This window comes from Melozone crissalis, unplaced genomic scaffold (assembly GCF_028551555.1).
Source record: "Melozone crissalis strain CALT ecotype California unplaced genomic scaffold, PUWL_Pcris_2 ptg000014l_1, whole genome shotgun sequence".
NCBI classification, from domain to species: Eukaryota; Metazoa; Chordata; class Aves; order Passeriformes; family Passerellidae; genus Melozone; species Melozone crissalis.
The window spans coordinates 14,098,036-14,122,524 of record NW_026535792.1 but is presented as its reverse complement, the minus strand read 5'-3'; the positions used below and the strand labels follow the sequence as shown (position 1 = coordinate 14,122,524).

At 39.5% G+C, this 24,489-nt stretch overlaps 1 protein-coding gene across 1 annotated transcript in view; it reads left to right on the top strand.

Moving 5' to 3' along the window:
• The window catches only part of MYO1E (myosin IE), a 76,489-nt gene that overhangs the window by 31,997 nt on the left and 20,003 nt on the right, over nucleotides 1-24,489 (top strand). The window contains 15 exon segments of the mRNA XM_054272948.1: nucleotides 1,166-1,255; nucleotides 2,137-2,231; nucleotides 8,606-8,693; nucleotides 9,183-9,272; nucleotides 10,076-10,207; nucleotides 11,442-11,576; nucleotides 12,703-12,835; nucleotides 16,172-16,368; nucleotides 17,268-17,348; nucleotides 17,733-17,819; nucleotides 19,124-19,210; nucleotides 20,284-20,451; nucleotides 21,190-21,275; nucleotides 21,859-21,940; nucleotides 22,727-22,833. Of these exon segments, the coding sequence (XP_054128923.1) occupies nucleotides 1,166-1,255; nucleotides 2,137-2,231; nucleotides 8,606-8,693; nucleotides 9,183-9,272; nucleotides 10,076-10,207; nucleotides 11,442-11,576; nucleotides 12,703-12,835; nucleotides 16,172-16,368; nucleotides 17,268-17,348; nucleotides 17,733-17,819; nucleotides 19,124-19,210; nucleotides 20,284-20,451; nucleotides 21,190-21,275; nucleotides 21,859-21,940; nucleotides 22,727-22,833 (1,658 nt within the window).

The following is a 24,489-nucleotide window of genomic DNA, read 5'->3' as shown; positions in this document are numbered from 1 at the left end:
TACAGAGATGACAGAATCATCCCAGAAAATGCTAGTATTGTTTACCAACAGAAAACTGTCACTTCAAGTGTTTGTACTGACACAATGAGTAATTGATCTGTTATATCCGTGACCCAGATGTTGTCACTCATTTTGAATTAAATTAAAAATGTATGAAGAAAGCATTGCAAATTAATATTACAGAAATTATGTTCATTGAGTTATAGTTCTTCTCTAACATGTTACCTTTTGGCACCACAGTAGGAGATTCCTACATAGGACAGTCCAGCAGGATTGATGTGTTAATTTTCCTACTTTGCACAGAAAGCTTAGATAGCAAGTTTGCCTGTGAACAATTCAGATTGTTATTGAAACCTGCAGTAGAACATTTTGGACCCACAGGTGTGGGCTCATTGCTAACTCCCAGTTATATAGTGATACCTGTGAATTACTGTCAGGTGCTTCCTGTGTGTACACTGCAGCTGTTGTTCCAAAGGTTTGTCAAGTATTTGAAATGCAGAGCATGTGCAGCTGAATGCAGAATGATGAAATATTGTATTAAAAATGTTGCAGAAAATCTAATAATGGCTTGAAATTGAGTGTGGTGGTACAAGGCAGCCTTCAGCAGAGGACTCTGAGGGACTGTTAATAGTTTCACTCATAAAATAGCAGCACAGACTGAATTACCCGATCTCCCCAGCACCCCAGTGCATGCAGCTGAGTAATTGTCTCATTTAGCTCAGCAGTGGCCATTTCCATCCAGCTCTGCTTGCTCAGCACTGTCCTGTGAGATCAGAATGTGTCACTACACTGTATTCTGCAAAGGTCAAACCAATATTTTCTAATACTGACAATATGAGCTCTTCAGTTACAAAGGAGTAAAACCAGCTCAAATGTGCCATTTCCTTTCTGTATTTTTATTCAAGGTGTGTCATGTTTTGGCCTTTAATACATGGTTCTGTACTTAGGTTATTCTAAAATAAGATAATACAAAAATATTCCAATTGAATGGTATGTTTATATTCTTGTAAGCCTGCTAATTTAATTTTTATTAACAATAGTTGTAAGCTGTGGTGGTTTTTACTATTATTTGAAGTATTATGTAATAGATGGAAAAGTTCTTTGTTGTTAATAGGAAGATGATAGTTTATGAAACTGCTATTACCTTAACTTCTTTTGAATGCAGACATACATTGGCTCTGTACTCATCTCTGTGAATCCTTTCAAGCAAATGCCATATTTTGGGGAAAAGGAAATTGAAATGTACCAAGGAGCAGTAAGTAAAGCAGTCTAAAATATTGTGCAGCAATCAGGGGCTTGGAAATCATTATCCTGTACAGTTTAACTCTGGGAAGAGTTTGTTTCTGGGTTTGCTAGCATTGTGCTGGCCTGGGAGAACTTGGCAGATGGTCATTGCCATAGACTGAGTATTCAGATTGAACTCCCTGCCATGCAAGATCAGCATTTCAAGAAAATACTTGCATTGATTAGCTCTAATCCATATTAGGTATCACTCCTTGACACGTCTCTGCTCCTGCAAAGGCAGTTTTTAAGCTGTCATATGCACAAAATGGCCATTAGTGGATTTGGAGACTGTGATTTCAGAACTCTCTAACTGGACGAGAACAATAAAAAAAGTGAGGTGCCAAAATTAGATGCCACTTTTGAAAATACAGCTTGAAGAGTGAGTTAGCACAGACGCATTAGGGACTTAAATTCAAGTTCCTGTCTGAGTTGGGTGTGTCCACTCAGGGCAGCTGTTGGGTTTGGGTGGCCCAAAATGAAAATGGGACCTGAGGCACCAGGCTCTGAGTGCTGCTGGGGAAAGCATTGGTAGCACATGACTGCTGGTGGGATAGGCTGAAATTGTGTGTGTCCTTTGGACAAGTAATACATTTCCAGCAGAAGCCACTTTTAGAACAGGGTATTTCTAGGAGAAAATTATAGATTGGAGAAACTTCACTGGCAAAGTCTAGAGACTTTAGTTTGTTTTTATTAAATGTACCAAAGAATTTTTGGGGAAAATTCACTATAAAGTGCTATTTGGAATTATTTTTTCCAGAGAAATAACTCTTCCAGTTTAAATACAAACTTATTTTGGTCTTTCTGCATTTTTTTATGCTGCCTTGAAAAATTATTCTTTATTTCCCCTCCTAGGCACAGTATGAAAACCCACCACATATTTATGCTCTTGCAGACAGCATGTACAGAAACATGATTATTGACAGAGAAAACCAGTGTGTCATTATTAGGTAAGAAAAAGATGGGTAAAAAGGATTTGATCTTCTTCTAGTGTTTTAACTTGATGAAGCAGAAAAGTTTATTATATCATGAAAAAGCTTCTGTCCACATCCACATTTTGGGATTTTCTGGGGTAGCCAGAATTTTCTGACCCTCCTTTTTGTTTTCCAGTAAAATCCTGATGACAACTTAACCACAAGAAATCTCTTAGTCACACAGCCAGCTTCTTGTCCAATGCCAGAATTACAACAGCTTGAATGACTGCATGAGGGGGCTGGATTAACAGCTGTACAACCAGATCCTGTTAAATCCAGCAATCCCACATGGACTGCATTTATCATGGTCTTTTGTTCCTTTTGGAATTCTACTTGCATTCACTCAGAGACAAAAGGCGAGAGATACTGGGAAATTAATTTTGTCTTCACTATTAATCTTTTTAATTATTAAGCCATGGAATTCACTGTAGAATTCTTACTAAACTTTTTTAAATGACAGGCATTATTTAAGTGACAGTCAAAGTGAATTTTGGGACCAGAGTTCTGCTTTGTTCTCATCTGTGGGTTTTATAGGTGGTGTATGATAAAAGAAAACGTGTGGGGAGCAAGAACTGCAGGATCCTGGAGCTGGGAGCCTCTGTCCCTCCTGACAGGGCTGCTGGGGTGCAGGGCAGAGCCCCTGGAGCTGCCCTTTACCCGTCCCCAGAGCAGTGTGAGTGTCCCAGGGCTGTGCAGGCATTTTACACCTGGGAAGGCCAAGCAGTTTGCTGGATCCAAGGAGGGCCTCCCTGCTCCTGGGCCCCTGGGGTAAAGGAAACAAAAAGCCCAGAGCTCTCCTGCCTTCACTGGGATGGCTAAATTGTTCTCTGAGCTCAGTCTTTCTCTTTGGGGAACTGATACTTTTTGCTGTGCTGAAGTTTATTAGACACATGCAGTCAAATTGAGACCTGTTAGGAATGGGTAAAATTGGGATTTTGCTTTTGGCATAAAGTAACATCCCAGAGAGTGGGATGTTTCACATGAAGCTAAATTTATAGTGAAAATCCTTGAGCTGTTGTGGATTGTGAATAAAAACCCTATTTTTTGATCCTGTGCTACGCCCCACAATGCAATGCATGCAGAGTCACATTGAGAGAGTTCTGAGATGCAGATCTGAGATACAAACTTAGAGCTTTAATTTTACATGAGAGTTCTTGTACTTGAACACTGGGTGATGATGTACTTGAATGCTCTTAGGAATGTACATTTCGTATGTGCAGAGTGAAACTTCTCTGTGTGTGCACAGCCTATTCAAAGTCTGCAGGTGTTAACTGAAATCTAGTGCAAAACTGAAACAAGAAGGATCATGTTTGCAAGGGACATTTCAGAGACTTTTTTTCTGCATACACATTTATTTTTCCTTTGATGTTTTTATTACAACACTGTAGAAACTGTGGACTAGACTTACAAGTAGCTTTCATTATGGTTTTTGATTTTTTAGGACACTTAAAAATTCTTTTCATAAATAATAAATCAAGTAACTCAGCTGCTCATTAAATTCATATTGTTTGGTTGCTATTTTAATCTTTCGGACCACATTTGATTTAAACTGTTTGGATACTGCTTGTATTTTCTGATTTAATGTCATCACTATTTCTAACAGCCAGGGCTGGCTTTGGGAGGAAGTTTCTTGAAGTTTGGAGTTTGCTTGCTTTATGTTTTATTGTGGGGACCAGAAGGCACTGAAACTGCTGCAGAACGGCAGCCCAGGATGCTGCAGCTCTTGACTGGAATGAATGTTCTGCCTAACTTAGAGTCTGCTTCCACTCCATCAGTTTCACATAGTAGCTGCCCGGGGTTTACCATTTCTGCCCCTAAACTGGTGATTCTCAAAAAACTGAGACACAGCTGTCTGTTGTCATTGCCACAGAAGTTGCTGAGCATAAGCAGTTCCAAATGAACCTTTGTGTTCAGTGAAACGTGGTTTTTCTGTGAAAAATTGTCCTGTGGAAGATGAGTGATGATAATATGGTTATAGTGAGGTGCTTCTTGCATCTCTGCTTCATAACTAGTCTGAATTTGGAGTGACTCCACTGAAAATTCCTGGTAGAACAGGGAACAGAACCAGGTAAAATTTAGTCAGGTTTTTCCATGTCAAAGTAGGAGATTTTCCTGCAAAGACAGAAGGTAAGAAATAAGGTGTAGACTGGCCCTGTTCACAGCCAGATCACAAAGGCAAAGTCTGGCTGCTGTTACATGTGAAGCCAGAAGGGTGGTGGGGAAGGGGCAGGTGCGCACTGCTGTGCCCTCCAACCGTGTGCTTTGGGCACCTGTGGCATCTGCCTGCAAACCTGGGAGGGGACATGCATCCCACAGACTAGATCGGTGTTTCCAGGCAAGTGAAGAGGGTCTCTAAAGTAGGCAGAGCCCCATTTACCTGGACATTAATTCCAAATGCTTTTAGACACTGATAGCAGAACTCATCCTCTTCAAAAGTCAGTGAATGAACTGGAAAAGCAAATCTGAAAGAAAATGCAATTCTCTGAGATGCTGAATGGATTGCAAGCAAAAAGAACCTCTTTTCATATGATAATACTAATTTTAAAAGAAAAACTGTTACCAAACAACCTTTCCAAGGCCAGGGAAGGCTTTTTCATTAGCTGAGTAATTCCAACATATTTGCATATGTGTTAAGAAAGTTACATGTGCCCATGTCTAATCCCAGCTGAGCTGCTTTGCATGGCTGCTGCAGAGTAAATAAACAATGAGGTGATTCATGGCTGAGTCCAGGAGCAGGGTGTGCTGAGGTGGGAAGAGAGAGCAGTGGCCCCAGGTCTGTGTGCCTGGGCAGGAGTGCAGAGAAGTTCACTCACAGGGGTAACACAGCCACACTGGGCTTTTTTTCTCATTCAGTTTATGTTTTACTGAGGCATTATATTTAATTTAGACCTTTCTTGAACTAAGCTCATCGGTGGCAATTAAAGAGACTCTTGGCATTTCTGCCCTGTGTGGCCCTTTCAGACTGTCAGCAAAGAGTTGTCCAGTCAAGATTTTAATTATGGAGAATTGTCTCTTGTGCCTTTAATTCCTTTTGGGCTGTCACTTTAATTGAGAGAATGGAGGTTATGATTAGTATTTTTCTATCATATAGCAATAAATGCATTTCTTCAGGGTGTTAAGGTTTTACCTTTCTATAGAGCTGAGGTCTGTGTTTTCACTTTGGTTCTGTGATCCCTGCCAGGAGATGTTGCCATTGCTTTAAAGCAGTTTTTCTTGTTTGTAGTTTTAGTTTGCATTTGCCATTTGTGTGGCAACATTTGAGTCCAGGAAAGCAGTGTATAATGACTTCATATCTGAAAAGGCAATACATCTTATGTACTACAAATAGGAGTTAATAAAAAGATAATTTGCTACCTGAACTGCTTTTAGTGAACAGCTCATGTCTATCTTAAGTCTAATGAAGTTCAAAATTCAGTGTGAGATTTCTAGTCAGCTTCTATATCTCAGCTTTCCAGAACACTTAAATGACTGATCATTCTGGAGAGAACCTGACTGGAAATATGGCTAAATTTTAATGAGGAAGTGGTAGAAACATAAGTCTAACACTGTAAGAAAAGTTAGGTTTAAGCTCTGATTCAGAAGGGAAAAATATTTCACTGAAATCATGCTACTGAGTTTTCTCTGAACATAATTACAGAAAGTAAATTTTCTGTATAAACAAACTAGAAAACTTATCCAAACACATCAGAGTATTTTACATATACAGTGTTCTTTACTGGCAGATCCAGGAGTTCTTTATAAATGTTTGGTATTAAAATTTCTACATTGTCCTTGCAATGTAGATAAGCATCACTTGTATTGTTCTACAGCCATGGATACCATATTAAATGTCACTCAGAAAATTAATTTTAGAGAGAAGGATGATGCTGTGTATTGGATCTTGCTTCTCTAATTACTGATTGTTTCCTCTGGGAAGGAAGCAAGGAGCAAAAAACATTTCCTTCTCTGTTTGTAGTCTTATTCTGATTTCAGCTAAGTATTAATTGACTTTGTGGAAGAAAATGTCATTTTCCTGAAGTGGTAAATAATGCTAGAAGAAACTATATCTTTCAAAGCATTATAATTTTTGTTAGTGATTGAGATTATGTGCTAGTTTTATTTTTAGCAAGAAAAGTCTCTGAGAAAATTGTCACACACACAGTCCACTTTAAGCCAATTTAAGAATTTTTTCAAGCTCTAAAAACCTCCATACTTCCAACATACTTCAAACTACCAAGTTAGATGATTCTTACATCTTCTTAAAATAGTGTTAATAGCATCAGAGCAGTAAGATTTATATGAAGCAGCTGCATGAGAAGCATTTGGCAGGAATGGCACAATTTCCCTGTTCCATTTGAATACCTGAGCTTTAGTGGGGGCAGGATACCATCCCATCAGATAAAGCTACTTAGGTTCATAAATAATGCATCTTCTTGTTTTATTCTAGTTTAATTGGAGCAATTTGCTGGTCTTTGATCAATAAAAACCTAAAACTGAAAAACAGTGTATGCATGCATAAATCTAAAGAAACTCTGGCAGGCAATCTTTTGGCCAAGTTAATTTACTAGAAAGGACCACTTTCCAGTACCACTAACAATAAAACAGAGCTTTGTTGCTCCAGGGCAGTTCTGTGGCTGACACTATGGAATAAGAAATACAAGCCACACTTCATTTGAGCAAGGAGGAGAAGGATAATGGATGCAGTGAAGAAAAGCTTATAGAAACATGTTATATTTTTACTGTGTGATAAATAATACCTGATCAGATTTATTCAATGTTTGGCCTTGGATTCTCCCCTGTATTCATCATGCAATTTGTAAGCTTAGAGTATGATTCAGGTTCAGTTGGTTTGTCTGGTTTTACAACAGGAAGAACAAATTTACTGCCAGCAGATTTTGAAGAAATGTTATTTTAATTATTGAACTATTCATGATTTGAACTTCTAAAAGCAGTTTGCCATTCATCAAAGTCTGTCCCTGTGAATGTAGTAGATATGCATAATACAGGCTTTCTTGGTTGTTAGGAAAAGGTGACTCAGAAGAATAATAATAATCGTGGTCTGTGCTCCACAGATGGATGCTCAGTAAGTACTTTTTCACCCTTTCAAGTTTTCAGTTTGATCTATAAAACTGTAGTCAAGAGAAGACAAAAGCATGAAAACATTTCTGGGAAAATAATTTAAAAGAGCCTTTCAGTATTTCTGTATTGTTTGGAAGCTTTAAAGATGTAAAATCACATTTGCAGCTTGGCGGTTTGGGGAGTTTTTCCAGAATGAAACCTTTAAAAATGTGCCTATTAGTCATGCTGATAAAGAGGTCTGAGTTGTTCTCAGTGAGTCCCTTTCCTGTACAGGACATGCTGATGTTTCTTTGGCAGATGCAGCTGAAGTTTGTGCAGGAAAAGATGTGCATTTGATCCATATCCAGGAACAAGTGGGCGCAGGATGGAAGAGTCAACAACATTCACTGAAATTGTTCAGAAGTTTAAAGATAGCACAGCTTTTCACCAAAGAGAAAGCTATTTTAGCTCTTCTTGTGGTGTCGACCCAACATCTGTGTGTTGTCCTTTTTGCTTTGGTGTAGTTGTCCTGATCACAGGAAATGCATTAATGTCAGAGCTGACTTGCACCAAGGCCTACAAAGTCTGGAGGAATTTTGTTGAGATGAAGGGAAGAAGCTTTAAGGGATGAAGTGCAGGGAGTTTGGATTGCCTGCCATGCCAGTCTTCTTTCTCTCTTGAGAAACTTACTGATTGCAAGAAGGCAAAGCTGCTGCTGGTGTAAACACCATTCACCATTGAAGTGAAATGTTATAAAGGAAGGAAGGAAGGAATTGTGAGAGCTAGTATGGGATAGTAAGACTTCTTGTACCCTGTGTCAAGAGGCATAGGAGCAGGAAGGCAGTTCTTCCGTCATTCAGGATGTGATTAATAATGCCTCATTATTTTGTTCAGGAACACCTAAAACAAAAAACTACTGAAATGAATTAGGTGTCTGGCATGGCATGCACAGCTCAGATTTTCAAATTAGTTTTTGTGTCAAGACCTGAAATCCCCATAAATATAGATGGGAATGGAGTCTTTAACTCTCTTTTGAGTATCTTGGTTTAAGTAGATGTTTCTCAGTGTGTGTGCTTTTCTGACCTTGGAGTCTCACTGAGGTTCTGGTGTCCATGCAGGATGGTGTATTCAAACATATCCCAGTACCATGCTACCACACTGCATCACAGTCTGTACTACCAGGTTACTCAGTCTGAATGTGCTGTTTTTAATTAAGGTACTTCACCTTGGTTGGACAAAATGAACTTCAAATTACCCCACTGTAGAGTTACTTAAAAACTAACATGTTCATTTTTGTATTTCTTTTTCTATAGTGGGGAAAGTGGTGCTGGAAAGACTGTAGCTGCCAAATATATCATGAGTTATATCTCCAAAATTTCAGGAGGTGGTCCTAAAGTACAGGTGAGTTGATACACAGTAATACTGAAGCATAAGTGATCAGTATCATGATCAGTGATCCCAGAACAGATTGCTTAAGCACTGGCAGATTCCTAAATTTCATGCTACTCTGACTTCATTGGTTGTGGTTCCAAACCCCCCCCCCCAAAAATTAAATGCTCATGTGTAAGTGTGGTTTAAGATTAAGATGATGGGAAAAAACAGATCAGTTTATCAGCTGTGTTGTTTTGGCAGAACAATGCACAGAAGAACCAGGTTTTAGCCTCAGGCATTTTGTTTAATTCTGTAAGATTTTCCTCAAAAATAGGAACTAAAAGCTCTAGAAGAAAAACTGTTGGATTCTATTCCTTATGATCGAGAGAATTTTTTACAGATGCAGGATTTCTTGCCTTTTTAATATATAATTTATGGGGGTTTTTTTTAGAAAATCTGTAAGAACTTTAAAAATGTCTGTTTCTGAATTTGCATTTCTTTCATTTCCTAAAATTTTAGCATGTTAAAGATATTATTCTACAATCCAACCCTTTACTGGAGGCCTTTGGGAACGCAAAAACTGTACGGAACAACAACTCCAGCAGATTTGTAAGTCCCTCTACCTTTGAGATGACTTTACTCTTGTTTGCTGTTACAGAGACAGTGTTCAGGGGTATACTATCAATTTACTACAGGTGAGGTAAATCTGAATAAGATATAAAGATAGAAAAAGATATAAAGTGTGTTTTAAACCACGGTGGATATCAGAGGCTTCTGTATAGCTTCTGTATAGCTGTTTTTTCCCCTGCATTTCTTTCTCTCTATGTACTGGGTATAGTTTTTGAAGTACCAAGGCTGCAGCCTTTACTAATATTATACAGGCAGTAGGAAGGAATTACCTTCAGTCTGTCATTCCAGAAGGGTCAAGGTAATCTCATGAAGTGACTGCTCACTAAATTGCACACCAGAGCTTCCATTTGAAAAAGTTACACATAGGCTTTAACAATGTGAGATGTGTTCAACATGAACACAACTAACTTGGCTAATAATGTCTCCCTGAAAGCAGGAGATTGTGGCCTTGCTTTGCTTCCAGGCAGAACAGTTTGCTGTTGGTTGTAAATCTGTTGAACTGACCTGCTGTTTAGGTGAGCCTCATGGTTTCCTTTATACTGAGCAAGAGTCTCAGCAGTGAAGAGAAGCCACTGATTTCCTCTCTACATTTGCATTAACATGGGATGTGTTAATGTTGACCTGTGTAAATGCAGAAAATATGGTGGTTCAAGAGTGTAAGCTTAGGTTGTACCTTGAGGTATCCATAAAGATGAAATACCCTTGTAACCTTGCTTGGAATAAGTGCATAATTTAGAATTTGCATTTACTAATCATTTAACAGCTTGAATTATTTATTGCAGGGGAAATACTTTGAAATACAGTTTAGCCCAGGTGGAGAACCAGATGGAGGGAAAATCTCCAACTTCCTACTGGAAAAATCTCGAGTTGTAATGAGGAATCCTGGAGAGAGAAGTTTTCACATTTTTTACCAGGTCAGAAGTGTCTAAGTCCTTTCTGAGTTATGTAAAGTATCTAGGACCCGTTTCTCCTTTTGATTGAATAGTTGTTCTCAAAGCAGTGAGATTTGAGTGCACACTGCAGAGGTAACCTGGTCTCTGCTGGGAAGCTCAGCAGCATGGTGAGAAACCATCTGCCACAGACCTGCCTGGCTGCCTTTCAGAACACAATGTTGCAGTATTTCAAAGCCTTGCTTGGAAACTCATTGTGAGTTCCCATCTGGAAAAGTCTAAGAGAATATAATAGAAAATGAGAACTTTTCAGCAGTTTTCTATTTAAACTGGCCTATATATATAGAGAGAGAGGCCAGTTTATATATATCTCTATTGGCCTATACTTCCTGTGACAGAGAAATCTGATTGTCAGTTTATTTTTCTGAGATATTTATGATAACACTTTGTTGAATTGTCCAAGTATCCGCAGTTTTTGTGTTTGAAAAGACTTTGCCAGCCTTCAGTGGTCTTTGATGTGCATGGTCCTCACCTGCTGGAGTGCTGCTGATTAAGCTCTACAAAACTAGGGCCAAGCCAGAGCTTTGTAAGTGAGCTTGTAAGTTGTAAGTTGAAGTGCCATTGCCAGGAGGGAAAGCTGAATTGGTGCTGGAATTGCTCCAGGAGCTGTGTGTTCTCCTTTTCTGAGGTTTATGTACAATTTGTCCTGTCCTGCTGCTTTTCCTGTGGCCTGGAGAGGTTGTTTGACTCAAGGGTTAAGAGATTGTGGGGTTTTGACAGCTCTGTTTTGATGTTTGTTCCTTCCATGTCTGTGCATGGCTGCAGAGCCTTTGCACAGGTCTGAGGAGAGCCACAGGTGATGCACAGAGAGCACAGCTTTCTGAATGTGCTGTCAGCTGTGCCTGCCTTGCAGCAGGTGTGGAAAACACATCCCTGCTAAGGATTTAGGGAACACATTCTGGGTGGAAAACCCATTTTGCCTATTCTAAATGAGGTAATGATTATGGAAGGCATTCAAGGCAGTCACATTTTTAGCTATTTATTAGTTGTGAAGTTAGAACTAAACCATTTGTGGGAATGGAATGGAGAGCCTGGTCTTTTGGTTAAGCAATTACCAGAAGGTACGAAGGGTACATCCCTGGCACAGCACCAGCCATATCTCTCCCAGTAATTCCAGGCTCAGTCCCTGTTTCTGACCTGCTCATTATCTGCTGGAGATTGTTGGGTGATCCCTAATTTGGGGGTTTTTATTCTGCAGCTAATTGAAGGGGCCTCCTCAGAACAAAAAAGCAGCCTTGGCATTACCAGTATGGACTACTATTACTATCTGAGTCTCTCTGGCTCCTACAAAGTGGATGACATCAACGACAAATCAGATTTCCAAGAAACACTGGTGAGTTCTTTACTGTATGATTTGTGTAGTGGAGGATGTATGTTCATTTCACTGTTCATTTTTAGCAAAGATGTTGATCTACTAATGTGGGAATGAGAAATTAATGTAGATATAACTTATTCTAGTTGTATTTTGCCTTGAGGAGGAGGTATGCTAACCCTGAAAATAGGTTTTGTAGAAAGCTGTCGTGATTTTCAGTTTGTTCTTTTTCAGAAGGGTGCAAATCTAATAAAATTTAACTTGTACAGATAATCTGGAGTATGAAAAATGTGAAATTGCAAACACAACAAGGAACTTGAATTAGAAGAAAATCATAAAAGACTGCTCTGTTTTAGCTGAATTACCAGTGCTGGCTGACCTTCCGTGCTTATTTAAAACAGTACAGCTGAAAAGCTGGAGAAAGGGAGTGTGAAAACACAGATCAGGGATCTTTATCCAGAGCTGCAGCCAGTTCATTGTGTGACCTGCCAACTGCTGGTGTCCTGTTTTAAGAATTTACTATTTAAAGTAGATGTATTAACACATCTATGTGTGTAGCACATTTAAAGGCCTAAAAAGTAATTGTTACTGTTGTATTGGAGCTTATTTGATATTTTAGAAAAACAGTTTGTTGAGAAGACATTCTGTAAGTTGTCGTGTACTCAGAACTCCAAAACCCATGGGTGATGGGGATTTTCTAGTATGTGGCTGAAATTCACAGCCTGAGCCAGACACTGGGCTGTGTTTTAGAGTAATTCAGTACAGCTTCACAGTTCTTAGTCTTGGTGGGTGAACTGACTGTGTAGAAGGAATAAAATCATTGTCTCTTAGGTTCCTTGTTTTCCAGTTTGCAATGAAACTATTTATTTTTAGTGTGACACTTTAAAACAGGTGTTTATTTTTTCCAGAACTTATTTTGTTAATGCATGTTCTAAAAAGTGTAGATGCTTCTGTATTTAATTTTAAAAAATACAGAAATGCTGAAGTAGAGCATCTGGTACCCTTTGAAACTTCAGCTTTAATGAAATTTGATTGTGTTAGGAATCTGAACTGCTTTGAATAACTCTACTTTTTAACGCCAACGTTGTAAAGGGATTTCTAAGACAAGAATCTTGACTGATGCAAATTTGTTTGTTTTTCTTCCCAGCACGCAATGAGTGTGATTGGGATCTTTGCAGAGGAGCAGGCATTGGTACTGCAGATAGTGGCAGGAATTTTGCATTTGGGAAACATCAGCTTCAAAGAAGTTGGCAACTATGCAGGAGTGGAGAGCGAGGAGTGTAAGTACCTCTGGAAACTCTTACAGCAGCAGCAGTGGGCTGCAGCCCAGATGGCAGGAGGTGAACTGCAATTTAGAGCTGCTTATCCAAACAGAGCATAGATTCTTAGAATGTCAGGCTGCCAATTGAGAGTCTCTGCCAAAACCAGGTGCTGAGGCCCCTCTTTTGTCTTGTAAAAGGCCACTGACTTAAACAGAGTGTGATTTTGAATTTGAGAAATCCTGTTCCAGCCTTTGAGTATGAAATAATAGACACTGGAAGAAGGGCTTGAACTCTGCTTCTTTCAGTGCATCAGCACACATTCATAAAGCCCTGTTTATTATGTGGTTTGTGTGGCTCCTGTGCTGTGGAAGCAGCTCCCAGCTGTGGGTGTCCCTGGGCCCAGGCCTCCATACAGGTGTGTGCATGTGTCCTGTACACAGAGGTTCAGAAATGCAGGCTTTACATTCTGCAGTTGTGTTCCCTGTCTCAGATTCCTCAGCTGACACCTCATTGTTAGCTACAGCTACTGAGTAACTGTTTGTTTACAGTTCCCTTTCCCAGTGCCCTGTCCTGTAGCAGCTGGGCTCACAGCAGCCAGGTGTTGGAATGTTCATGGATTTGGAGTTTTAAATGTTTTTGTTGTGATTTACACCTTGCATCCAATGTGGATTTATGCTACTTGGATAGTTTAAGTACAGAGAGAAGCACAACACACATAACAGTACCTTAGACATACCTGTGTGTTCTCTTAATTCTTGGTTCAGAATGGGTCTTATGCTTAGGAAAATTGCATTTGTTTACTTTTAGATACTTTATTCATAACTAACTTATCTTGTGCAGTCAGCTTCACACTCAACTGTAGTAGCATTCTCCTGCTATTTGTTTTATGAAACGTGGAAATAAAAATTACTAATTTTTAACCTTCCTAGTCTCTCAAATTAAGAAGTTAAGTGAACCAAAGAAAAACATTTTGTGGCATTGTATTTATATGCCTTTTGGTTTCAAATGTGCTACTGTGCTTCAATTTAAATCACAGTGTTAAATCTTTCAATCCGATCAAGATATTTAAAAGCCATACAAGATGGATACAGAGTGAGTTGCATCAAAATAACAAATGGCAAAGACATTAATTGAAAATAAGTCATTAGAAGTGAATGTATTTCTGTGATGAGCCATGTCCACCACGTTTCTCCTGCTCCCTGGGAGACAAATACATAAATTGTGTATGAATAATACATGGGAAGAAATTAGAAAGTAGAATGAATATCAGACTTACACATAAGTGTACTGATTTTAGAGAAGCCAGGGAAGAAATAGCCACATCTAGCACATCATTTCTGCATTATGAAGATGAAAATGGGTCTCATTTCTCTTCTCCATTAGTCCTCCCCCCAGTTTACTGTTTGTCCTAGCCAACTAAATAGTAAAGCATTCATAGCCTGCATAACCATGAAAGATAAAGCACAGGGAACCACCAGTCAGTCCTGCTTTGTGTAAGCCTGAAATAATAAAAAGTTTAAGAATTTGGTCACTAGCATTCTTGTTGTTATACAGCCAATTGCAGAAAAACATGCAAAGCCATTCTTTGGGACACCAAAAGCTCTACTCTTGAGTCAGAATCAAATCTGTACAGACCATTCTTGACAGCCCTTTAGACAAATGCATCTTTAAAACTGCCAATGATTGCAGTCTGCTCTAGTTTTTGATTATATTAATAGATGAAAAAAGTTCCTATTTGCTGGAAATCTTCCATGCTACAAATCATGGCAAATAATAGTACTTCTCTCTTGGAAGGAGAAAAGAATTTGAACTCTCCCTCTTTACACTTGCATTGTATTGAAAGGGTTGTTTTTCACTTCCTGGAAGCCCAGGAGGTGAGCCCAGTCTTTTCAGCTTTCCTTCACAGAGTGCATTTAAAACTATTCCACTGAATGCTACTGATGACTCTTTGAGGATCATTTTTTTCAATAACATGCATATCCTGCTTTATAATAATTTCCAGACTGTAACTTTATGGTCCATAACTAGGGAAAACAATCAGGCATGTTAGGAATGTGAAGTTGTATCAAGTGCTGGCCAGCTCCTCTTCCCTTACAGTAAATCATTAGCACTGGGAAGGGAGAGTTTCTGGGCTCTGCATGGTGCTCCTTGCCATTAGACTGTCTTCATAAATTCTTACAACTAGTACTGGTTCAGCATTTTTCCTGGCATCTTAACAGTGTATCTGAGCATATCTGGTGGTCTGTAATTGCCTGCATTCTTTCCCAAGGTAAAGCAAACAATGATTGATCTTTTCATGTGCTCTTCATCCTGAGTTCTCTGAATTACCAGACACGTTGCCAGTGACTGGACTTTGTGTGGTTCCTGGTACCCCAGAGTAAATTTCATCAGTTTTTGCTGATGGTAATAAATCACATTTTAGAAAGTTGGTGATTATTTCCAATTTTAAAAATACTTTTGGAATAATGTACTAAAGAGCTTAGTGAAGTCATGCAGTGACATTACAGATGCATAAAGTGCAAGTGGTTGCCACCTTAGTGATTATTTTGCATCCTCCTCACACCAGTAAAGTAGATCTGAAAGTAGATCTGAAACCAATGGAACACTGTTAGAGGATCATGTGGTTTAGTGGAGATGCAGTGCCAACTCCAAGAGTTTTCCTCAGGAGCTGTTTCCATTTGCTTTCAAGGCACTTCTGGTTTTCCACTCCCTAAGGTGTTTGACACCTGCAGTAACATCTGCTCCATGTGCTGAGAGTGAGAGAATGCCAGACCCTGGGCTACTTTTGGCACAGATGTATTTTGTGCTTTACTTTTAAACAACTGGAAATAGAATTGGCAAAATACTTACAGAATAAGGAATTAAAAAATAAAAGGCAAGGTAATTGAAAACTTTTTGCAATGTCCTAACTTATAAAAAGAAAGAGGATATTAGGAAACAGCCTACTTTTTATTACATTTTAAATATTTCATGTTTTTACAAAGAATTTTCAATGGTGTCAATTTTATTTCATGTGTGAGCTCTACATTTATTTCCATCTCCTCCAAGAGTGATTTATTTGAACCACACAGTTCAAAACCATGTCCTGTGGCAGCTTACATGTTTGAAGGACTGAATGTACAGAAATAGCTGACTATTTTACTTCAAGGTCGTTTATCTTAATTGAAATCCATGTAAAGAGTTGAAAATGTCCTTGAGGAGCATAGAGAAATTTTGAAGACATAAATTGCTCCTCTTTTCCTTTTTAAGCTGCACACTCCATGAGTTTTACTGTTATTAAGATAAAGGTAATTTTTTTCTTTGTTCTTGTTTAGTCTGTAAGTCATAATCCAGCAAGCCTGATCTTTCTTGCAGTTTTAGCTTTCCCTGCTTTTCTCCTGGGAATTAACCAGGACCGCCTGAAGGAAAAACTGACCAGCAGACAGATGGACAGCAAGTGGGGAGGCAAATCTGAGTCCATCAATGTCACACTGAATGTGGAACAAGCCTGCTACACCAGGGATGCCCTGGCCAAGGCCCTTCATTCCCGTGTGTTTGATTACTTGGTGGATGTAAGTTGGATTTGCTTGATTCTGCTGAAGTATCCAAACAAGTTCAAGGGCACCAGGAATGTTCCTTGCAGGCCTTTTCTTGCCTGCATTGCCCTGCCCAAGCCTGCCCAGTGCAGTGGGAGTGTGGCCATGGATACCAAACACAGGGCACTGCCTCTGACATCAGCCGTGCTTGCAGGCTCCTGCTGTGACTGTCCCGTGTGGGATCCTGATGTCCCTCCTGTCAGAATCCCTATTTCTGCCTGGGATTCCTCCTTCTCAGCAGGGCAGAATTGGCTGCTTGTGCTCCCCTGCTCTCTGCTCCCACTTCCCTGCAAAGAGCCCCTTCAGCAGCGGGATTTGGCAGTGGAGCCAGGGGCCAAATTCCATTCTCCATGCTAAAATGTTCTCTTGTTGAGTCAGACCCTGGGCTGGCTGGAGGCTGGGAGCCCTGGATGCTCCTGGTGCAGCAGGGATCTGCTCCCTGGGGATCTGCAGTGACCCAGAGCTCCCTCCTCACAACAGCCCTGTCACCCATCCCTCTGTGCCTGTACACTGACCTACACAGTGAGGGGAAGAGATTCAGTGTACCCTCAGCAAAATTCATCAAAGAGCAGACTTAAAGCTGTTCTTTTTCTGTTGGCTCCTTTTATTTAACTGAGCTAATTACAGTGAAAAGGAAAGATTTTTGTAGATAGTAGATCCAAAGGCTCACTGACCTGGAAAGCAGGATAACATACTGTTCATTTCCTAACTGTTTGTAACACTTTATTAAAAAGTGAAAGCAAAATAACATTTTCTGTATATTTGTATTAAATTCAAATATATTATTTTAAAAGAATTACAAGTATTTAAGAATATTGATGTATTTTAATTGTATAAATTACACTTTGTTTTATGTTTTGTTTCTGTTTTGTTAGTCTATTAATAAGGCTATGGAGAAGGACCATGAAGAATATAACATCGGTGTCCTTGATATTTATGGCTTTGAAATATTTCAGGTATGACAATGGAATACTTGGGGTTTGAGCAGGTCTGACCTACGAGAGCTTTTTTGTAATTTAGAGGGGAAAAAATTTAAACCAGAAAAAAAAAAAAAATCAGAAATCCTACAGAATGAAAGCAAAAAATCCCAACCCATCTTTCTGGACATTGTGATCTCACTGTTAATGTCTCACTTAATAAACATGAGGTATTGAAGAAACTTCAAAGAAATGAAGTCATTGATCTTAAAAGGAAGAGCTGAAATTCCTCAAAATGTCTATAAAGTCAGCAACCCATCTGTCACTGACAGTGTTGCTTTGAAGCTTATTGCCAGAGAGACAACTAAAAATCATTGTATATAAGGCAGGAAACTAATTTTTACATTGCTTCCTTTTCTACAGAAAAATGGTTTTGAACAGTTCTGCATCAACTTTGTAAATGAAAAACTGCAGCAGATTTTTATTGAACTGACACTGAAAGCAGAGCAGGTAACCAGATTTTAAAAATTATTTTGGAATTCACAAATGAGCTATTTCTTTTTCAGCTGGTGGCAAAATCAAGGTGTCATCATCTGCAACAGTAGATCTACCTTGTAAGCAATACAAAGGACTGTTCTTTGGCTGACCCTAAAACTGTAAAGCACATCAGCTGCAGGCATTTGTTCTGTGCTGGGGTGGTGCAAAGCCAGTCCACCCCACGGTGCTGCTGCAGTCTCATGACTGTGCCCGGGCTGCTGCAGTCTGACTCATGGGCAGGGATGGAAAGCTGCAGCCTGGCTCCATCCCTGGGCTTCCCTGGAGCATGACACACTTTTCACTGGGGATACTTCCCTTCATTTCCTCCGCAGCTTTTCTGTTTTTTAAATATATATATTTATATATTTCATATATATTTATATGTTTATATTTATGTATATATATTTATGTATGTATATGTGTGTATATGTAAGAATGAAATAGATCAGAGAAATACAAAGATACTTGTGAAAGTATTTGCAGTTCTCTGCTCACAGTCTTACTGCCAAATCTCACTTTTTTGTTTCTGCATGGGAGGGCAGACAGGATGCAGCTGAGACAGGAGCCCTGTGTGCAGTGTGAGCTCAGGGCTGGCACCAGCTTTGGGACAGAGTTTTCAGGAATGCCCAGACACAATTGCCTTTGTGGGGGAGTAACCAGTCACGGCACTGGGTGCACAAGTGACCTGCAGAATGTCTACTGAGCCCCTGTATGTGCAGCTGACTTGACTGGGTCAATTCAATTGAATTTTAATATTGATTTTCCCCAGTCTTTCTTTAGGTGTCTTTTTAGATACAGCAGTTGCATACAGAAATAAAAAGCTACATCTTCATTTCATGTACATTTCTAAATGTGTTGTCTGGGGGATCTGATCCTCCATGTGCCTGTCACAATCTGAATTTTTAAAATAGATCAGGATGTGGATACTTAGGTACACTGTCAAGATACTGTAAAAGTCATTTTGTTACTATTTGTAAAGTGCTTTGACAATAAATGCAGTTGAAATCTTCCTGCTGTTGTCAGTAACCACGGAAGGGCTGTGAATGACAAAGGAATGTGTGGGGAGAACAGAGTAGGATTCCAATTCATCTTTTAGGCAGCAGAGAGCTGGATTTAACTATCAGTGGGGTCATTTCTCCCACCTCCACCCAGTCATACATTTGGCAAGTCTTCTTGAACATGAGTAGTGCAGAGTTTGTGTCTGTGGAGTGTGTTGTAAATCTAGTGCTACATCTACAGTGCAAAAGAATGTTTGCATCTGTTTTTTTACTTAACAGGAGGAATATGTACAAGAAGGAATTAGATGGACACCAATAGAATATTTCAACAACAAAATAGTGTGTGACCTTATAGAGAACAAAGTGGTAAGTGTTTAGAACAAACAGGTGGAGAAAACAACAAGATTTTTTCTTTTTCTTAAATATTTGGGCAGCTGCTTTTTCTGTAAAGAAGGTTCATAGGAAAATGCAAATACTGTTGTTCAGTTACTGAGTCATACTAAATCTATATATAAATCTTACATAAGATGTCTTATAGGAGCCCTAAGATATGTCATGTAAGATATACCATCCAAAAAGAGAGCTATACCATAGCATGATTGACATGTGACTAAAAAGACAAAATAATGGGAAAAAATTGTGTCCACCAAAATATATCATGACCTTACTGACATACTGTACATCAGCTAATGCTCTTTGTGTCCATGGGAGATGGAATTCAGTCTGGGGAAGCTACAGCATCACCTTCCCTTCCAGGTGCTGTTGCAAATCAAGCAGAAACAAGTGAAGAGACAGTGTAGTAGATAAAGGAAATTCTGTGGTTTTGCTCCACAGGCTGTTCTGTAGTCTCAAGTCTTTATGTTCTGTTTTGGGATGGCAACAAATGTTGAGTTGTGCTTTAGGCCAGAAGTAGGATGTTTCTCAGATAGTTCTTTATCTTCATGGAGGCCAGAACAGTTTTGAAAGACTGTAGTGGCTTATGCTTACATACACATCAGATTTTGCCCATTTTCTGTCTGTATGAGGATGATTAGCAAGAGAATAAAATTTCCCTCCCAGTCTCAGATATTTAGCTCCAAGTTTGTCAAACTACAGCATGTCCATTTAAATGCTTTCCTCAGGCATGAGTTTACTTTTTGGTGGAGTGAGGAAAGAAACTAAACAGATGTTGAGTGTTTTGATGTTTTTGTTAATGTTTTTTCAACAGTAATCACTGTTTCCTCCATTATTTCCTACTGTCATCCCATGAAGTGTCATCTCTCCTTAAACTATTTGCATATTAGTGTAAAAGTTAATCTCAGTGAATTGGAGGGAAATCCTTCCTGACTCTGCTCTAGTGTTTTTGCAGCAAAGACAACTTTCTCTTTGGGGGAAACAACTGGCATCATAATTTTTTTCCCCCTCCCTTGAGCTGCTGTTGTTTTTCCCCACCACATTAGAACCCCCCAGGGATTATGAGCATTTTGGATGATGTGTGTGCCACCATGCACGCCGTGGGAGAAGGGGCTGACCAGACACTGCTGCAGAAACTGCAGATGCAGATTGGCACTCATGAACATTTCAACAGCTGGAACCAGGGCTTCATCATCCATCATTATGCTGGAAAGGTAACCTGAAAATCCTCACTGAACTCTGTGTGTTTATAGGAAGGAGAACAGGAGTGAGAGGAAGGGGGAAGCCCTGCAGGGGGCTGGCTTGGTTTTACACAGCCAGATTCTCCCAGGAGACAGTGTCCCTTCACAGAGCAGGGAGCTTAGGACAGAAATGCCTTCACAAATGGCCCTTGCTGGAGAGGGGAGTCTGAGCCTTGCTGCTCTCAGAACCAGAACTTAAATGTAATAAATGAGTGCCTCATACTTTCATTATTGTAATCTCATTTGTTTATTACAGTAGCAGTAAATTTAAAGAATTCAGATATAAAAGTGATGTTTAGGTGATGATATGCCAGTAAAACTGGGAATATAATGTGCAGTTCTGTCTTCCTTGGATTTATTTCTCAGAGTATTCATTGTTTTCTGCAGTTAATAACAATGAATCCTTACTACACAAAAACATTTCTTAGTAAAATTCAGTATTAAATTCACTTGTCATGTTCCATTCACTAGTTGCATTAGTGTTTTTAAATTTGACTTTAAATGGAATTTATATTTAAGGATGAAGCTCCTTTGTTTGTTGTGAAAAAGTTTAATAGTACATGCTAGAATTTAGTGCTCATTGTGGTATCTTAAGTTTTACCAGACTAACCAAAAAGTACAGAACAGCAACTGATGAGGACAGAATTTAAATTTTCTTTAATTATTGAGTTCTCAACTTACCACAAACAATCAATTTCCACCTTGGCCCAGGTATCTTATGATATGGATGGATTCTGCGAGAGAAATCGGGATGTTCTTTTCACGGACTTGATTGAACTCATGCAGAGCAGTGATTTGTACGTAAGCAAACCTTGCTTGGAGCAGGAGTGCTGTGGTGGTTTGGAGGGCACAGAGGGCCACACTTCTCTGCTTTGCACCTGCTCACTCCTGTGTGTAACAGTGCCCATGCCCAGTGCTGCAGGACAGCAGCAGCACTGCATTACCCTGACCTTTATTCTGCAGATTGGACCAAGGGAGGCACTGTCAGAGCCAAATGCTGTAATGGCAGCTTTGTTTTGGCCTCAAGCAAGGCCACCAGTGCTCTGGCTCCTCTCAGAACAGGCACTGTTTTGACAAAGTAACTTTCTTGGTGATGTATTTTAATTAATTGCTGTTTATTTTTTAAGAAGTGTGCATTTCTTCAAGTCTTCTAGATATCTGGTGTCATGGCTTTCAATGCTCACCAAAATAGCAAAGGGTCTCTGTGAGGAATGAGGCTCATGGAAAGTACTAACCTTAAAATAGATTTGATATAACTCAAGAGTAATAGAAATAGCTATTTATATTCTGCTCAACTATCAACTTTTACAGCATATTCCTTGACATGCCTGCATTGAATCGTCTTTCTATGCCAACCCTGTTTTATAAATTCTTTCCTAGGCCTTTTATAAAGGCTCTGTTTCCTGAAAACCTTCAAGTGGACAAGAAAGGCCGTCCTACCACTGCAGGCAGCAAAATCAAAGTATGTCTCCTGTTGCAGTGTTGGTGTGGGTATATGTGGTTGTGTGTTTGTGTATGAATAGCTAAATTAATTTTTAAAAGTATTTTCTTTTTTTACTGTCCTGATATTTTTAAAGATAGATATTAGGAGTATCTTCATGGCAAAGTGATGCATTGTTTCAGCATTGGTAGAATTGTTCTGCCCAGCATCAGTGTTCATTAGATGTTGTATTCAGGTGCATCCTATAGCAGTGAATTTTCAAAAGGAGCAGTTGATGGTTCTTGCATGTGCATGATGAATGAGCCACCTCACTCAGCCTCTCATGTCCTACACTAACTGCACATAACCGGTCTCTGCAGTGCAGAAATGCCTGACCCAGCACCCACCCAGTCAGCAGCAGTCTCTGCTGACCACAGAGTGCCTGGCCTAAGGCAGCAAGTGCTGCAAGGCCAGCCTCTGTTTGGAGACTGATTGTAGGATACACACTTAGATTACACATGACTTGCAAATCAATATTTTACCAGTCTCTCTTCTCACATTTCACCCTGACAGGTTCACTTGATGCATTTGCTCCATATTTTTATATAGAAGTTCTAATGTATGACATATCTGGAGATAATGGTGCCTCCTATTTACTGATAAGTTTATTATCAGGTGCAGATTATCCCAAGACACTTTGGTTGTTGGAGAAAGACCAAAGGCACCTGTGTCTAGCCAATGGAGTCATCAGCAGATGGTTGATAATTGTAGGATTCCCTCAGGATTTACCCTTTCAGCTCAGATCCTGTTGCTTTCCTGTGTTTACAGAAACAAGCCAATGACCTTGTTGGCACCCTGATGAAGTGCACACCCCACTACATCCGCTGCATCAAACCCAATGAGACAAAGAAGTCTCGGGACTGGGAGGAGAGCAGGTATGGAGCACAGAGTGTGTGAGGAGAGGCAGTGCTCGGGGTCAGAAGAGGCCACAAAAATTCATCATTTGTAATTGGACAGCCTACAAACAGAACTATATACTCTAAACCATCAGAAATGAAATCTGGCATGACCTCTTCTAAACTTTGAAGATAAGTGCTGGTCACTTGGTCTAAATCAGCAGTTGGTGTGTGCAGCTCTTGGCTTTTCTCCTGCCAGTTACGAATAACCAGCATTTGCATGAGTAACACAACCAGTATATTAAAGACTCAGTTTTCCATGTAAAGTGTGCACACCAAATGTATTATGATCACTTCTAACTTTAGCTTTATGCTTTGAAAATAGCCTCTATTAAGAAGCTGGAAAGCCAGAAGGAAATCTGTATCTGCTTTTATGTATCAAACTTGCCAAAAAGTGTCTATGACCAACAGTGGAGAAGGTTCCTGTTTTACTTACATTTAATTATCCAGCTCCTTAAAAATAATAGACCGGAATGTCATATCAGGTGATTATGTAGACATTAAATAGCAGTCTAAATTATCTGTTTGGTTTATCACATCTGTTTTAAGGCATCTTTAACTACATGGTGCTTGTAGCACCTTCCTCTGGAAAAGATGCTGCTCTTTTTGCACTGGGGTAGGTGCTCAGTGGGATGTGTAAGCTGTGTGGGGCTTTAGTGTAGGTAGGGGTAGCATTCATTACTATATACCAAGTACTTCTGAAAATGGTAAAATTGCTGATTAAGCAAGTGGTTATTTTTGTCATGGTGAAACAGCTTGCAAAGTCTGATGAAAAGCATTCTTGGACAACCCCAGCAGAATTCCCTTTCTGCCTTTCCAGCAGACCAGCACAGTCACATGCAGATGGAGAGCACTTACAGAAGCTGTTGGGACTGCACTCCAAAGTCTCACTGAGGGCTTGGCAGTAAATGTAGACCCTCTTTAGCTTTCCCACCCTGAAAATCCTGCTGTGCAGCACTTCGTTTTCTGCTCTCACTGGGGCCAAAGGAGGAGACTAAGTGATCCTGGGAAAACTATTTATAAAACTTATAGTTAAAAATTGAGGGGCTTTTAAAATCAATCATTTGCATATTGGGAAACAGGCCTGTTATTGTGGAAGGTGTTGCTAGGAAACCAGTGAAACAAATACAGTCCTAGTCCTGAGAAAAGGACAGCTTTCAGGAAACCCCTTCAGGAGCAAAAATGGGCAAGATTTCTTCTTGTTTTCCTATAGTGAGGATGGTGTGTTACCAGTAGCTGCTGCATTTGCCAAGTGAAATACAAAGAATTGTATACTGTCAAGCTCAGACAGAAATGGAAGTGCTGCTTACAGTGATAATCCTTCATCCCTGTTTAAAAATCCCAACATTCTTCATTTTCAATCTGTTATTGCCCACCTGTTGTACTAGGACTTCACTGGGGCACTTAGTAACAGGTCTGGGGAAGAGAAGTTTATATGCATGTGACGATTCAAAGTTAAACCTAATATTGTTGTTTCTCAAATTTACTGTGAAAAAGATTTTCAGGAAATAAAAAGCATAGAGTTTATGTAATACCTTGCTGATTGGTGGATTTAAATTTTTTGTTTTATTTTCTTGTGTGGTCACATAATGCTGCATCATACACAGGCTGCCTTAGTCAGTGCAATGGGAGTAG